This window comes from Python bivittatus, unplaced genomic scaffold (genome assembly GCF_059951505.1).
Source record: "Python bivittatus isolate LINGU-HERP-01145 unplaced genomic scaffold, Pbiv_v1 ctg000480_np1212, whole genome shotgun sequence".
Classification (NCBI taxonomy): Eukaryota; Metazoa; Chordata; class Lepidosauria; order Squamata; family Pythonidae; genus Python; species Python bivittatus.
Genome location: NW_028277075.1, coordinates 60,886,070 through 60,903,369, shown reverse-complemented (window position 1 = coordinate 60,903,369; position 17,300 = coordinate 60,886,070). Strand labels below are relative to the sequence as shown.

The window sequence follows — 17,300 nt, the reverse complement described above, 5'->3', positions numbered from 1 at the left end:
TGCCTAGTGGCTGTTAGGTTTATACGCTCAGAAAAGTGGTGCCTGTAAAGTTCGCCCCTTCCAACTGCTTGATTCTATCACTCACATAGCATAGCTGTTTTAAAGCGGACAGATGGAGAAAGCAGAACTTAGACAGAATCCAGCTTGAGATCGCTTGGCCTAAAAGGAAGGTCTACTTCTGTGTATACGTGTATGTTCATGCCCCGTCCAAATGCAGTAGAGGGGAAATTGGCTGAAAAGGCAGAGTTTAAAATACGATAGCTAATCAAATATACTAAAAGGCCATTAGGGAGTATGTATGCACTGCAGACATTTGCAAAGGAATATCATCTATAACAGTTTCTATGCTAACCTACCTCCCAAAATCACCATGAGTTGAGCAGCCTATAAATTTGATTCATAAATTAATAAATAGCATAGAAAGCAGGGTAGGAGAGTTGAATGCTTGGTTTCAAAGGAGAATACAATACAGGCATAATGAAAACCTGGTGCAATGGAGAGATCTTGTAAAATACAATCATCTCTTAATATGATAGAATTAGGAAGGCTGTGGTACCATATCCTGGAATAACATTGTTCTAAACCTTGGGAGGACATAATGTTTTGCCAGCTGGAATTCTGAAAATTGTGAACACTCGCCCACCGCCATATAATAGGTAGCAAGATAAGGGATCACAAATAATTTAGTAAAGGTAGATGATGTTTTTCCCCTGACAAAAAGAGTTAGAAAGGAATCTGAAGAGGAAAACTTCCATTATCCTTGCACCAAGTACATAAATGCATGCTCCAGTCACAGACAAATAAAGAAACTTAACTGTAATTCTAAACTATAACCCAAACTTATCCTTGGCCATTTTCTTCCTTCCTAGCAGAAGCTAAAAGAACAGCATAATATGCAGAAATTAAAACAACAACATCTTTTTCTCTGGTTGCATCTGGAATGGCAGGAAGAAATTCATTAACCATTTCTATCTGTCATAAAGATCAAATAACCTGATTCCTGTCTGTAATAACTTGGCTCAGTGATAAAAAGAGCTATTTCTAAATGCTAAGAAACAATTTTATTTCTAAGTAATCTGAATCTGGTATCTCACTCTGACCCCCACCCAACTCTTGATTCCCCAAGCTCTTCCCCTTCCATTGCCAGTCAGATACAGCGGGGGTGGACTCTTGCATCAGTAATTCACCTGGACAAAATGTTCTCATGGTCTTTTGGAGCTATCACTTTCCCCAAGCCCTCTTCACTGATGCCTTGGTCTAATAAGTAATCTTTAAAGGGGAAAGCAGAAGTCAGGAACAGAGGGCTAGATTGTGTGTGACAGAAAGTTTGGTTTCTCCAATTTTGAAATATACTCTAATTACACATATAAAGAGCAAAGTTGTCTCTATAAACATTTCTTAAATGGGGAAAATATAATATTTTATTTTCAGACTACAGAAGGAACATGATCTATTGTCACTTCAGTGTTTGGAGGTCACTGTTAGCCTCGCAAAGTAGTCCAGACAAGAAGCACATCCAGGAGTACTAGTTCTATACTTATTGTAAGGTTACATTAACAGAATCTTGCAAGTCTGAAAGTACCCCTCCTGTCCCTCACTTTTACTCTCCTGAAAACTAGGGAGGGTCCCTTCTGAGACTCTTTCACCACACCTCCTCCTTCAGACTCATTTATCTGACTGTTGTCTAGGCTGTGGCTATTCCTCCTATCTCCCAAAGTCATTCCCTCATACCATTACAGTCACTATGTTTACATTCACTTTTTTTCTTTCTCTTGAGACAAAAGAATCTATGGTTCATACCTGAATGAAATCAAGTTAGTGTAAATCAGGAAAGGGCACCCAAATCCACAGATCAGCTTCAAAATTGGAGTGGATGTTGACATGTCTCCCCACCAAATTTTTGTCAGAAACGCCTGAAATTAAGAGAAGATAGATCTGAATGGGTATAAGAAACAAATGATATACAAATACATTTGATTTTGCTCAATAAAAACTTATAATAAAAAAGAAAACCTTAAAATAAATCATGATGCTTGGCTCTTTTATTAAACCCAAGAGACTAAAGCTGTTCAATTTGAATGTGTTTTTCAACTTTTCATCTCATGGGTTCCTCACCACAAGAAGATCTTCAGGAAAACTCTGGAATGAGTACAAATAGTTTTGCAGGAAAGCAAGACATACATTTCACTGTCAGAAGCAAAGCCAAGGTATCTGTTTCTTCCCACCTATTTCCTCTAAAACTAGCTCGTGAGGCTAGCCAGTCCTTCATGATCTCTATGAAGCTTTTTATTTAGGAGAACCAGACTTCTTTTGTGTGTAGCTGAGGACTGTCCCTGCTTTTTTTTTTTTTTTTAATCAGCCTCCGAGAGTCTTATACCTATTTTATTGCTTATTCCTTTTATAAAGTAAAAAACCAAACCACTATAATTTGCAGCTTACTGCCATTTTTGGATGACAATTTTGGAGGGCAAAAAGTAGGATTGGGAGTTCATACCTGGGGCTGCCCACCTTTACTGTGCAGTGACACATATCTGGCTGGTTTGCTGAGTCTATTTCGGTAGAACTTTTTTCTATTTAAGAAGTCACTGTTGTGAGATGGGTGGCCATAGAAATTATTTTTAAAAATAACATATATAAAATAAAATAATGACTCCTGCTGAGGTTAGATTCTTGAAATGGCTTCTCCGTTGCTTTGTATCTATATTTATGTAATTTGTAAAATCCTCAGTACAGTAGTACCTCGGGTTACGAACGCCTCTGTTAACGAACTTTTCGGGTTACGACCAGCTCCGGCCGCAAAAATTTACCTTGGTTTGCGAACTCTGCCTCGGGGTACGAACAGGATACGCGGCCATTTTCCCTCCCATGACACGGTCCGTGGCCATTTTTCCGCCCCTGACACATGGTCCGCGGCCATTTTCCGCCCCTGACACGTGGTCCGCGGCCATTTTTCCGCCCCTGACACATGGTCGTAGGGAGGGGGACTCTCCCTCCAAGCAATAGCCGCCTCCCTGTCCTCCACGCCAGAACAGATTAACGGTAATTACATTGAACCTTATGGGGAAATTTGCTTCGGGGTGCAACCAATTCGGGGTGCGGCCAGAGTCACGGAACAAATTAAGTTCGTAAACCGAGGTTCCACTGTATTGTTGCATTTAAACATTTACTATATGTGTTTGTCAGCCCCACTAGACCAGACCAGAAAATCAACTCTTCAGGAAGACTAGAACTACTACTACTACTACTACTACTACTACTATTATTATTATTATTATTATTATTATTATTATTATTTCAACTTATATTATATTATATTATATATTATAACTATACTGAGATAGGCTCTGATCATAGAATCTTGCAAGACTGATTATGCTTTTCTTCCCCTCCTTCTTCTACCCCAGCAAATCAGGGAGGTGTTTGCTTGCCTGAGTCTCTTCCAAACATTATCTTGCTTCCCAGGACTTCAAGGATGTTTCAGCCCTCTTTGCCCAGGTAACGGTTCTTGCATATTTCTTCAAAAACATCTCCCTTACTCTCTATGGTGTTTTAATTTCTATCAGGCTACCTTAGGACTCTTGATGAGCTGACAAGTCGTAGAATAATGTTACCTTGCTTATTTATGGTCCTTATTAACAAAGGGCAATCTTAATTGTTACCAGGAGTGAGAAAGCAGTCAGCCGTTGAATGAAGCACTAGTTGTAATGACTTGCACTCCTTTAAAAGGTACAGCGGTTGTGGTTTTTTCCCTAAATGCCACAGTGCCAAATTACATTATCTCTTACATCCCACTGAGAATATTTTCTCCTGGCGAGGTTATCAATTGTTTTTTTATTCCCAGATATCATTGGGTGGAGAGTTTTAGTTCTTGTTTTAAGAAAACAGTGCATCACAATGGCATTGCCGTCATTTATGGGCTCGCTTCCACCCAGCCCAATAGATGTCTTTAATTCCAAAGATCAGAATTCCAGTATTCCTGATGCCTGCAGGCTGCCCTAATATCTGATTTCACTGTTCAGAGGGAGATATGTGAAAATGTGAGACTAGGTTGAAGTTGGCATAACCTAAAAACGGAGGAGATCTGTATGGAGAGAGGACAAAAGCCAGGAAAACATACCTTGGGGAGGTAGATAAGAAAGAATCAAGTTGTTAAGGATCAAAGGAGGAATGTCATCAGAAGACAAACAAAGGAAGGTGGGTGCTGAGCACATGGAAACCACCCTAATCCCATTGACAGCTACCAGACTTGTGAATCAACAAAGCAAGGGTTTGGAAGATTAAAGGGGTCCTGAAGCCTGGCCACTCTTTGAGTTGTTCTGGATCTGGACTTGGTGGCTTCTGTCCCTCTAGCTAGTGCCCGGACAGCCTAGTTGAGAAGGAGATGGGTTAATGGGGATGACCATGTGAAAGAGCAAATGTACATTGTCACTATGAAAGATTTGAATTCATCGGGGCTCTGTGTATTTCATCAGAATCTTACATGCCTCAGTGTTTAATTGAAAGTGATTTGCATGTGCTTCTGTTTCCTGGCTGTTGACTAGGGCTGTTTCATATGCTCTAGCTGCACCTATCTGGAAAACCCACATAGAGCAAGGGGGGCAGTGAGATCCATGTGCCTCTACAGCCTACATGCGCATGAGTGACCATAAGGGAAATCTGGGTACACATGTAACAATGCTCTCTCCTCTTTCTTCTGAAATGTTGATTATCATTTTGCAACACCTTCCAGAGAGGGACACCTTGAACTGTACTCACTTGGACCCCATCGTGTGCAAAAAAAGACTTGGCATCTGCTTCTGTGGCCAAGTGGAGACAAGTAGTTTTGCTCCAATATCGATTCTTCCTCACCAGCAAAGCAAAAGCTCGCTCTTCACTGTCATGGTAGCATTCGCTGAACAATTCTGCCAAAGCAACAGTAAACATGCAGATCAAGAAAACAGAATGATGTACTAGGACTATGTTTTGAGTCCAAGTACAGATGTTTTAAGTAGAGATGTTGATCCAGACTAAATTACAGAGTCCATTTATGCCCTTTCATATATGTGCCTGGCACAGACATCTTTCATTTCTACTTTAAGTGGCCTGGTTCCAAGATACCAAGATACATTACAAATGTTCCTAATTATTTTAAGGCTTTTTCCCCAGATCACCCATTCTCAAATTACAGAATGAAAGGTAAAAATGAAGCCCGTGAAAAGTGAATTATGATAATCAAAGCATACTGGTTTTATTTCTATGAATTATTTTACATACATATATTTATATTTATATTATATTTATATTTATGCTTTACTTTTTTTTTTTTGTTCTACACTAATTGGGATAATGGGGCTAGATAGAATAGATACAGTAACTGTGTTTCCCTTTGGAATAAAACCGCTAAACTGAAATACCGTTGGAAATACAGAGATAAAGGAGATCTTAATCGTCATCTAATCCAGCCCCTAATTCCCAGTTCATACAGACTATACAGAAAGAGGTGCCATGGTTAAAAAGAAAGAAAACCACCCATAAACCCTGGAGAATTATTTTGGACTATTTTCCCTATCCCTTTGAAGACACAGATGACCCAGCTCAGTTTCACTGCAACATCTAGACTGAAATGGAACCAGTTTTAGTCAGGATTGATGGGACTTGCAGAGCATCTAATCACTCAAATACCTTGCCCAAGAAGAAATAATACTACCCCACTACCCAACCACTTTGTTATCAATCTAGAGGACCAATGTCACTGTCACTTCTTTCAAGACTACTAATGCTATCTTTCTTACTTGTTGAACCTAAACAGACAGTTCTTTTCCTGGTAAAGAATGATGGGATTGTAGTTAAGTTCTCACCCCTTTGAGGTTGCCCAGATCAAGACACAGACTCCACAAGAAGAGTAGAACTAAGCTTTATTGAGGTAGGCTATATTAACTCTTGCAAGTCTGATTGTGTTTTGCCTGCCCTCCCCCTTATACTCCAGTGAATCAGGGAGGACCCAGCCTGAATCCCTTCCTAATACTATCTGCTTTCCCAGGGCTTAAGGAATGCTTCTGACCTTTTTGGTTTTGTTACAGTATCTGAAGATTTTCCTCAAGGTCATCTCCATGGATGTCTATAAGTACTTTGAGAAGGCACCTGGTTGGGAGAGGCTGAAATAAGCCACAGAGAACAAGCAAGCTAGATGGTTGCACTAGGACAAGGCTATCCAAATCTTTAGAACATGACAAGCAAAATTAATTCAACAAATTAAAGGCAGTAAATGGCTAAAGCTGGCTCTACCAAAGGGCCGTATTCACTGCAGCCCTTCTGTGGCATGATTGAGTCCATTTTAATAATTATGCCATTTTGTTCCCATGGAAATTCAACAAATTCATTTATTTTTTAGATTTATATTCCAACTTTTCTTCCATTCTTAAGGAACTTACATAGCACTGTTTCCCCTAACAATCCTGTACATTAAACAAAGAGATAGCAACTAGTAGAAAGTCATTTAGTGAATTTCTACAGTTGAGATGGGATTTGCACCTTGGTCTCTCCTGTCCACTCTGGCTCTAAAGAGGAAACGTGGTTCAATCAGAATCTTCCTTAATAAAGACAAGTTCTATGAATGTGCATTAGTGTTCATAAGGAGACCTTTACTAGGTCTCATGTGAATATTCTACAGAAAACTCTTTGACCATCTTATCATCTAAAGAAGTAAAGTAAATAAAATAAATATGTTGAAGATTGTTCATTTCATACTGGATACGATAGAAACTACATATAAAAAAGAGAAGTCAATGATTTTTAAAACCTAAACTTCAGCTGCATCCTCCCTGGTAATTGAGAGATTTGTCTGTTTTGAAATATTACTTTCACACAATTCTTCTTACTTTATAAAGAAGGAAGTTCTCAAAGTATTTGCATTCCAAACCTAGAATGAACAATGGGAGGAAACAGTGCTTATCTGGAAGAAGGGGGTTTCTTTACTTTCATTGAGGGGCAGAAAGAATGCAGAGGAAAGGACAACAGCTAGTCCAGAGGAAGGAGAAAGAGGCAATTTTTGTCTCGTATTTAGAAAACTGGAAAGATTTCATTCAAGCCAGGATCCATAAGTACAAATGAACTCATTGAAGTATTTCACAAGAAGAGGCAAGTGATGAAATGTGTATTGTGATGTGATGACATAAATTCCTTAATTTACTTCCATACAACTTCACAATGAAGTGTGGCAGGGCAGAAAATTGTCATTTTGATGTCATCCTGCTTAGGAAGGGATGCTTATGGCTGGAGGTATTATAGCTTTGCAGTATAACACATGTTTTGCACAAGACTTCTGTTTTCATTCCCTGGATCTCTAACCACAGATGGAGATGGAAACCCAGGAGACCTTCTGCTAGAGGTAGACAGTATGGTATCTTCCAAATTCTATGTCCCACCAACTCATTTTTAAAAAGTTATTTTCTAGTTAAATAAATAAATATGGCTTCAATAAATATTCTTTAAAAAGAAAAGCTGGGTTGGGGACTACAGCATACTGCTTTGTTTGGCAATGTGCTTACTTGCCAAGAAATATGACAAAGGTAAATGAATATACAGAGTGTATCATGTCAGGGTAGAGTGGAAGATAGAGAATAATCTCCCCAGGTTGTCTTCTGGAAATTGTTTTTGGACCTGCCACCTCCGTCATCTTAATGCCATTTATTGAATAGACAAACACCCCTTGGCAGCCATTTTGTAAGATTACCACAGCACGCTCTCAGAATTCCAGATATGCTCACCAGCCTCCCAAATATCCCTACCTTTGGTATAAAAAATGCCATTTTAGCAATAATGAATGGCTATTTCTTGATTTACTGTGGTAACTGATAGCTTTCAGTTCAGATGACTCAATAATATACATTTTTATTTACTATTGCACAAAATGGCGATAAAGAACAGACGGTCAAATACAACAATGGAATCTATATTTCAAGAGTCCTGAATCCCCCTGTACCGTTGGTGTCACACTGCAGGAAAAGCACGTACTATGGGTACAGAAATCTCATTGCTTCCAAAGCAAAATGAGAATAACTTCTCACACTGATTGGAACTCTAACAACAGTTACTAAAACCAGCAAAAGCAGAAGCATGACAGAACAGACCAGAATGTTGCCACCTTAGATTGCCTATATATAGGTTTCTAGTTTGAGAATAAGGTACTTACTGGAATTCTTCTATTGTAACCCTAAGTATCCTTCTAATGAATATTGCTAATTGGAATTCTGATATACCAATCCTGATGGCGGGAAGGGAAAAGTGACAGATTGTGACCTGTACAGGCTGAGCATGAATCTCTGGGAAGGCTGCATCCACCTACCCACTGCAATCTGGTCATATTTTGCGTCTTTCATTCTGCGTACCACTTCCGCCTCTGTTTCCAAGCGGGACATTTCTTGCACTATTTGGCAGGCAGCCAGAGCTGCAGCGACTCCTTCTTGACCCTGAAGAAGAAAACATGTAGAACTACTCTGTTAATGTCCTTAAGAGGTAGGTTTGGTGTTTTGTTTTGTTTTGTTTTGTTTTGTTTTGTTTTGTTGTGTTGTGTTGTGTAGTGTTGTGTTGTGTTGTGTTTTTTTAAATGTATTGCCTACACTAGTGTTTCTGAACCTCAGTAGCTTTAAGCATGCTGGCTGGGGAATTCTGGGAGTTGAAGTCCACACATCTTAAAGTTGCTAAGGTTCAGAAACACTGCCCTACACTATTCAAACCCAAATTCAGTCAAATGTATAACTGTGGAGATTCAATGGCCTGCTTTTTATTAAGCAGAAAGCATTGTTACATTCACATGATAAGTACAGCAAATTAGGTCTTATGTGTGTGTGCCTTTGAGTCAGTGCTGACTCCTCGTGATTGCCTGGACAAGTCCCTGCAGTTTTCTTGGCTTGATTTTGGAAGTGGTTTGCCCATGCCTGCTTCCTAGGGCTGAGAGAAAGTGACTGGCCCAAGGTCAGCCAGCTGGCTTCATGCCTAAGGCGGGACTAGAACTCATGGTCTCCCGGTTTCTAGCCTGATGCTGTAACCATTACACCTAATTGGCTCTCTAACTAGATCTATTATGGCCCTTTAAAGACTTATATATAGCATAAGCTTATGTTCAGCAGAGTGAACTTGGTCAAGAGTTGAAAAGGAAAGATGGGACCTATAATGAAAATTCCCTAAATGGTTTCAGCTTGAAATGACCATAATTAGAGACATTTCAGCTTGGCAAACTGTAGCCTTGAAATTTTTCAAAGGCTGCATCCCAGGCACATCCTTCATGTAGGAGAACAAGTAGGATAAAGATCACTTTAGTCAAGAGCACTTTTGGCCCAGTCACCCACACCATCTGAAGCCCTCATGCTAGACAAGGCTCACGCCAAGGAGAAAGTTCACAGGAGGCAGTGTTAAATCAGGCAAATAAAGAAACGGCGAGGAAGAGCATAAACTCTGCTACCTCAGGCCAAGACCCATTTTCATCCAGCATTTTGTTTCTCATCGTGACCAACCAGTTGCCTCTGGGATTCTCACGGACAATTATCCAGGTATAAATGGTATTTAAACTGCTGAAAGGTGGTTTAAGCCTCATACATAAACCGCTAAAAAAAATTAAGGGGGGCAGCACTATGCAGAAGGAAAGAGACATTAAAAGCAAAATCATCTACTAGTATTGGTAGCTTTTAAGTGCCTTACTATACAAAACAAATCCCCAGAGTCAAAGCACAGCATCGGTTGGACATTTTAAGATGCCTCCGACTTGGCGGCGTGGCTTTGCTGGGGTTGGGTTTTAAAACCAATGGCCACAGAAAGAACAGTTCTCGGTGGCTTCTTTTTACTACGCTACCCCATCACGATGCAGAAGTCCTATTTTGAACTGCAATTTGTTTAATGTAGCCAATTCTTTTTTACCACAATTTCAAAAATGAAGTTGCAACAGCCTTCTTCTTTTTGCTCGTTTTTTAAAGACTCTCTCAGAGATTTTTGCTTCTGCTGTAACTGTAAATCTAAACTCTGGTCGGTTTCTGCTCAGCCATGACAAAAGCACTCAAGCTTTGCAACGAATCTGAAAATTAAAGTACAGGCAGGATAGGACTTCTGTTTTTGGTTTTGTGTACATTGTGTCTGCTTTTTGTTTGGTTTTGTTTTTAACTAAAGGAAACAATGTGTGTAGACCTTTACCCTTAACTGTGCAGAAACAGAAATACCCGAAGATTTCCTGCTTGGCCATGAAATCACAAAAGAAGCATTCTCAGGTAACTTTCACAGAGAAGTGAAGTTTTTAATCTAGTTAGTTAATTAATCAGGCTGCTATACTATGGCCTTTGGGAGAAGACAGCATCTCAGGAATTGTCAAAGAGAGAGAGAAAGAGGGAGGGAGGGAGGGAGGGAGATTTTGTCTTCCCTTTAATTGGGTCATCCTGGGATTGATTCATTTCATTTATTGATTTCAAATGCTTTTATGCCATTTTGGTCTATACAAACCTAAGTGGCTTACAGAAGAAACATCACCAATAATATACAAATGGGCTAGAAAAAGATCAATAAATGATAAGTCCTTTAGAGCTCCTCAGGCACTCCGTGACCTAATGTGTGGGCAATCAAATTTGGGGTCGTGCTGATTTCTTCTTTCCCATGGGTTCAGGTAAAGCACAGTGAATTAAGTAAATGAGTTTGTGGGTTTATCAAAAATAAACCACTTACTGCATTTGAAACAAATATTTGCATGTCACTATGGTTCCCATACTGTTCATAAATAGTTTTTATGTAGGATGACACAGAGAAGGGGTTCAGCCAGCCAAAGTACCTGAAAGAATTGTGAGTTTTGATTTTTAAACATATTAAGAAGATTTTCAGCCATGATATTTTGTATGCTGTGATTTTACAGCTTTCTGGTTTTTCATTTGCAGCTTGTAAAAGTTATAGACTGTCTTATCAAGAGTTATCCTAAAAATCAAGTTGTAGATGAATGTTTAGATCAAAGTTACAATGGTTTAACCTCCCAATAGCCATTATATGCCCCTCAGAGGAAGATACAGAGTGAAATATGTTCCAAGTCCACAGGTGAGATACAGAGCTGCGTGACATTCTTTTGTGCTCTTTTGGTTGGTCCCTCTAAAAATATTGCCCAACTATAAATGTTGAGATATTGTCATGGACAAACACGATTGCTTTTCAAGTCAAACACACATGCACAAGTATACATATACACACAGAGGGTTGAATTATCTGCCTGCCTCTTGCAGCTTACCATGGCCCAGAAGAGGTGCGCCATCTTGTGCCGGTTTTGAAGCACTGCCCATAAAAATAAATCTCTCCAAGGATTTTCACTTTTCTGATTCATATCCAAGAGGCTTGGGAACTTTCTTGCATTTGTCTTGTCCTAAACAAATCAACAATTTACCACTTCAAAACCTTTTTTTTTTAAACCTGAAAATGCCACAGCTGGCTTACTTTAAGCATGTAATTCTAACAGACCAATCAACTGGGGCTTTCACACCACCTTTTTTCTGAACAGAACTTCTCTGTTCTTGAACAATCCTTGGTAAGAACCCAAGTATACAATGAAGTATACAATGCTATGCTAAAATACTTTTCTCCTGATTTTTTTTTTATTTTATTTTTTTGGCCATTCTCATTTATGTTAAACCGTTTTTTTTCCTCAGAAAGGGTGGGGATGGGGAAACATTTTGGTAAAATCCTCGTAGATGTCTTGACATGTATGGTGCATCTGTAGATGCCCATGGCTATAGAGACAAACCAGGCATATCTATATGTTTGATCTCCCTTTATATTAGGTTAGCTGTCTAATATAGTCATGAATCAGTTGCAAGCCTCTCGCAGCACTTCTGCCTGCACCAAAATTAAAATGCATTCACAGACACAAAGGTCTCCCAGCTCCCTTAAATCTGGTGTTGGCAAGATTATGAGACAATTCATTCCACTAAATTAGGAGGGCTGTTGTATTAGGATACACAGGAATAGGTATGGGAACATCCTGTATGGTATATCATGTAAAGCAGTGTTGTCCAAACTTGGCCACTTTAAGATGAGTGGACTTCAACTCCCAGAATTCCCCAGCCAGCATGGCTGGCTGGGGAATTCTGGGAGTTGAAGTCCACTCATCTTAAAGTGGCCAAGTTTGGACAACACTGATGTAAAGGATTGGAAATTAACTGCAAGACCTAGCTTTCTGGAACATCAGCTTCTATTTTGGGCTGGCAAAAAAAAAAAAAAAAAAGCAGTTTCCACCAGACACTAATTTATTACCTTCATTAAAATTCAAGCAAGCTTCCACAAGGCCTAACATGCAAAGCATGGGCCTAAACCTAACTGAGAACAAACTATTCTTCCATCTCTTCTTTTAACCACTCTAAAAATATTTCAACGCTGGAATTTGGAGGGATGATTTACAGGTTATTGTTTTCCAATAAAAATACAGCATCTTCCTGACACATTCTATTCCCTGCAGAGTATTCTCAGCTCCATCTCAGCAGCAGTAGCAACGTGCCATGCTTGAACATAATGGAGGGAGGGACAAGGGGTGAGGAACTATGCTGTTGATTGTCATGGCCCTTTTTGAAGCCTATTTAGGTTAGGATGTCATTTGTCAGTTCGCTTTTCCAATATCTGCCTACTTATCTACCCAATCATTGAGAATTGGGCAGCATACAAGTTTAATAAATTATTACTGCTGTTATTATTTCCTAAGGACCTTGACTCTAGAAGCTAGCCTTGAAGACAGGATTTCAAGGACACACTGGGACCATTTCCCCTGTGGCTCTACTTTTGACTACACTAACCTGCCATTACTTGCTTCTTGGTTCTGACAGTACTGAAGTTGTGCCAAGTGCCCTTAGAGTTATAAGAGGCTTGTGTTCACGTATCATTAAAAACTCACAACTTTCTTCTTTCCTCCAGGCTTTTGGTCATGGTAAAAACCTCTGCAGGCATCATGTAGAAAATCCTTCAGTACCCTGGAAACTTCATGGAGAGTGAAGAGAGGGCAAGCATCTACCACTTCCTTGTGAGGTTGTCCACTCATTCCAGCCAAAGTAAGTCTGTTTTCTTCGTGTTTTTTAAGTAAGAGCATATAGAGGAGACACTTCGGGGAGATGTTGCAGTATAGTCTCTGAAGCCGGCTGTATGTCAGGAAGTCATATATGTTCGCCCCATTATCAATAAACAATTTCACAAATTCTGGCTTATCATTCACCAGGGCATCCATCAACACTTCCTCTAGATCACATGACTAGAATAACAACAAACGGAAAAAAAAACAATAAAACTGCTAGATATTACAGGTAGGAACTATATCATCCTTTCCAACATACTACACTGCATAGAAACCTGAAGACTATAGGGGCGCAAAAAAGGGCAACCAACCTGGGGGTGGCTAGCACCTTGAAGATGCTCCCATATGTTAACATCTTACTGACCATCAACATCTTGGAAGATATTATTTGTGTATGTGTTTGGTTTTTCTTCTATTTTTATTGTATTTTAGATTGTTTTATTATATTTTAAGATGTATTGCTGTTTTATTGTGAATCGCCCAGAGTCACTTTTTGTGAGATGGGGGGTATCTAAATTTGAAATATAAATAAATAAATAAATAAATTTAAACTTTATACTGCAAATCATGTGCTCTGAACTGAGCTACAACTGGACAGGTACAAGCACGCAAGCAAAAGAAATTCTCTGTCCGACTGCCATTTTTCAATCCATTATGCAAGAGAAAAAAAGTTCAGTTAAAAAGCTTATAAACTGGACAGTACTACCATGCAAAAATTGTGTATTAATGATGCCACATGCAGAGAGCATCCCATGTTACAGGTGACTAGGCAGTCTTCAAGGCCATGTCTTGCACTGCATCTTGAGAAACCCCACTACATGATTTACTGTATTGTGAACACATTCACCCACAGATGATTAAGTTAAGGATATGAGCCATTATCTGATTACATTTGCTATATGGTGCAGCCTGTATCTCCTGGGTGAAAATCCCCAAGTTGTATCAACTGGTATAACTAGCAAAATGCATTGGAGCCATCACAGAGAATTTCCCAATAGATATCAAAGACATTAAAATGTAGGTGGACTCATTATGCAATAGCTCCAATTCATAGATTCCCAAGTCGTTTGGAAGCATGTGACAGACCTATATTGCTGAAACTTTATAAAGAATTGAAACATATACTTTAAAAAGAAGGACCTACCTTCCATTCCACATCTCCATTGAATAATTCACTTTTAGCTATGTCCACTCTGTTCCAGGCCACAGCCAGCTTGAGTTCATCAAGATATTCTTGGGCTTCCTGACTATGACTCTTACAGGCTGTCACAAACATAAAATAAGAATAAATTCACAATGGAGGTTTACTCAGACTTCATGAATTCAATGGCTTTACTTCCAAGTAAGTGTACACAGCTTTGTAGCCTCAATCTCTCAAGGAAATAATGTGCTTCAAATATACATTGTATTGTACATTTTGATCTGATTTATTTTAAAATGGTTTGCCTTATTATTTCAGGTATCCTTCATTTGCCAGTTATGTCTTAGATCTGCCAGTTTAGCCTGATTTAAACACTTCAGAGCCCCATAGATTTTCATGGGGAAAAGTTGAATAGGTGCTTAATTCTCTCATAAAAATTAATGATTTAATTAAGTTAGAGAAGTAATTCATGTGTAAAAGCGTTCAGCTAGAATTGTGCATTTTTAAAATTTCAACTTTCCTGTTGTATTTGGATGATTTATATATTAAAAACATGATTATGCAGAAGAAAAAGTTATCCTTTTTAAAAAATAGACCCAGGCGTGAGCATGTGCCTTTTTCCACTTTCAAGTATGAATTTGTATCACATATTGTCCAACATTATTTTTATGTTGCTACAGCAAAATGACATAGTATAATAGGCGGTCAGCTAATTAACCACTGCATGGAAGCATGCAACGATTTGATGTCACGTAATCAATCAATCAATTATCACAGCAATGCTCAAGGTTCTTTTGGAATATAAAACATGGCTATGTCACTTTCTATCTCAGCAAGCCTTTGATTTTCAATTAATCATTTTTAATAGCATTTTTATTTTATTTAATAAAATAGTTTAATATTTTTGAATTGGAATTGTTTTCTATATTGATGGATTTTGTGTAGTTCACTATTTGGACTATCTTTAAGAGAAGAAGTCTATAAATAAAGCAAGTCAGATTTTTGTTTGTGTTTTAGCAAACAAGTAGCATTGATTAAAAATATATTACCTTTTACCAGTGCTTTCAAAATAACTGTATCCAATTCTTCTGAACATTCTTGTTCAAAGTAATGTATGGTTAGAAGCTGCTCCTTGACGATAATGCTTCGGAACTAAAGGGTTAAAGCAGACAACTGCTTTCCAACAGTTAAAATTACAGATTATTCATGCCTTGATTATATTCCACACCAAGGGATAAGAGAGGCAAAACTAAAGCAAGCCATGGTCTCTGTGGCCCACTTAAAGAAGAATAAGTAGTAGCCTTGTCTGGAAATACTCGGAGTATGTAACTGAGTCAAGCTCTTTGAAGTTTACTCTGATGACTTCCAAACTAGACTGTTTAAATATGTTCTGCTTACAGCTTCCTTTAAATCTAGTTCAGAAAGCAGTTGCTCAGATGCTGGTGGGAGACAAGTGGCTAGTCTATATAGCAGACTAATTAGATTAATTGGCAGCCAGTTAGATGGGCAAATTGGTAATGGACTGATGGACTGCCCATACCCATATGAACCTTCCTGGGCCTTGGAATAAGCCTCAAAGGCCCTGCTCTTGAGTTCATCATCACAGCAGGTCATCGCATGAAAGAGATGGGGTCTTTTTGTCTCAGTTGCATAGTGGTGGAATTTTCTCTCCTCTGAGGTATGCATGATCCCTTAGCTGTTGGCTTTTTGATTATGGATAGAGAATACAGTACATAGCTTTCACATAGTGCCTAAGCTACAGCTCCATATTGGCTTGAATTTTAGTTTGGCAATATTTGGAAGGCCATAGAGAGGCTCCTCTTTTTCTTTCTCATTTGTTTTCAAGATGTGGATACTCTGCAGCATTTTAGCTTATGTTCTTTTAAGGCTGTTATATTTTACTTGCGTATGGTGGTTTTATTGATATCGTGTATAATCTGTATATTTCCCAAGATAAGGTGTCTTGGGCATGTTGTTTCCTGAAAGGCCATATTTTTAGGGGAGAGAGAGGAGATTTGGAAGATTCAGACAGACAGAACCAAGAACAGAAGAAATGGAGGTGTTCACCAAATACTTTTCACAGCCCCTAAATGCATTTAATGCATCAAGAAATAAACTTACCATTCCAGTCCACTGAACAATGTCATTCCATGAGAAATTTTCTGTGGGGAATTTCTCTCTTAATTGTTTTTCTACTACCTGTGGCACAATTAGGTGTGGCTCACTCATCAGTACAGCTAAAATATCAGCGATACCACCAGATCCAGCCAAGATAAGACAGGGGACAGAATTTTTCAGCCCCTTGCAAATTCGCTGTGAAAAACAAAAACAGATGGGGTCATATGTGTTCAGACAAAAAGAAAACCATATAATTGTATACAAATCTACTCAGAGGTAAGCCCCATTGAATTCAGTGGAACTTATATCAACCCCATCCAGGTGGCAGCAGGGCCAGATCTGGTCAGTAACTTGGATGGGAGACTAGGAAATTGCAGAGCTGCAGGCTGGACTGGGAAATTTTTTAAAAATCCCAATGAACTTAATCACAAGCAACCTGTCAAGATCAGGCCAAACATTACATGAAGTAAACTTTAAAAGAAAAGAAAAAAAAGGCTTGGCAATGATAATCCCTGCTAGAACTTAGTACCCAAGGTTACTCTGTGCTAATGCTTAGCCAAGACTAAGTGGAATATTAAGCCTACATAACATTTCCTGCACTCCATATTTAGACAGTTACTAATGGCAGACTTTGGGCCTTGATCAACATAACCAGGCTTATTTCTTCCTCTTCCATTATTTTATTCAACTAAATAAAGACCTGAAAAAAAGGTTCTGGTCTCTTGTTTTGTGATGTTCTAACTGGACCTTACCCAGGAATTACACAACTGGATATATTTATTTCACTTTGAAGCAGTCCATCCATGTAGGCACCTGTGCTCAGAGGTCTCTATTTCTTGCCCAGCACTAGAATCTTTGCACAGTCAGTCCCTCAGAATCCTTACTGAAACAAAATTGTCCATGTCTTACCTCAAGAATGTGAGGTCTTCCATTCACAAGTAAGCAGAGTACTGGGATTTCAATGCTTCCTGTTCCTGAGTTAATATA

At 38.9% G+C, this 17,300-nt stretch overlaps 1 protein-coding gene across 1 annotated transcript in view; it reads right to left on the bottom strand.

The window, feature by feature from the left end:
- TRPM5 (transient receptor potential cation channel subfamily M member 5) overlaps positions 1-17,300 on the bottom strand; it is a 55,691-nt gene that overhangs the window by 18,122 nt on the left and 20,269 nt on the right. Inside the window, exons 6-14 of the mRNA XM_007422230.3 lie at positions 17,223-17,287; positions 16,317-16,508; positions 15,245-15,347; positions 14,199-14,317; positions 12,884-13,231; positions 11,231-11,341; positions 8,324-8,447; positions 4,756-4,901; positions 1,801-1,913 (exon numbers count right to left, since the gene is read on the bottom strand). Of these exons, the coding sequence (XP_007422292.1) occupies positions 1,801-1,913; positions 4,756-4,901; positions 8,324-8,447; positions 11,231-11,341; positions 12,884-13,231; positions 14,199-14,317; positions 15,245-15,347; positions 16,317-16,508; positions 17,223-17,287 (1,321 nt within the window). The remainder of the gene's footprint in view (positions 1-1,800; positions 1,914-4,755; positions 4,902-8,323; positions 8,448-11,230; positions 11,342-12,883; positions 13,232-14,198; positions 14,318-15,244; positions 15,348-16,316; positions 16,509-17,222; positions 17,288-17,300) is intronic.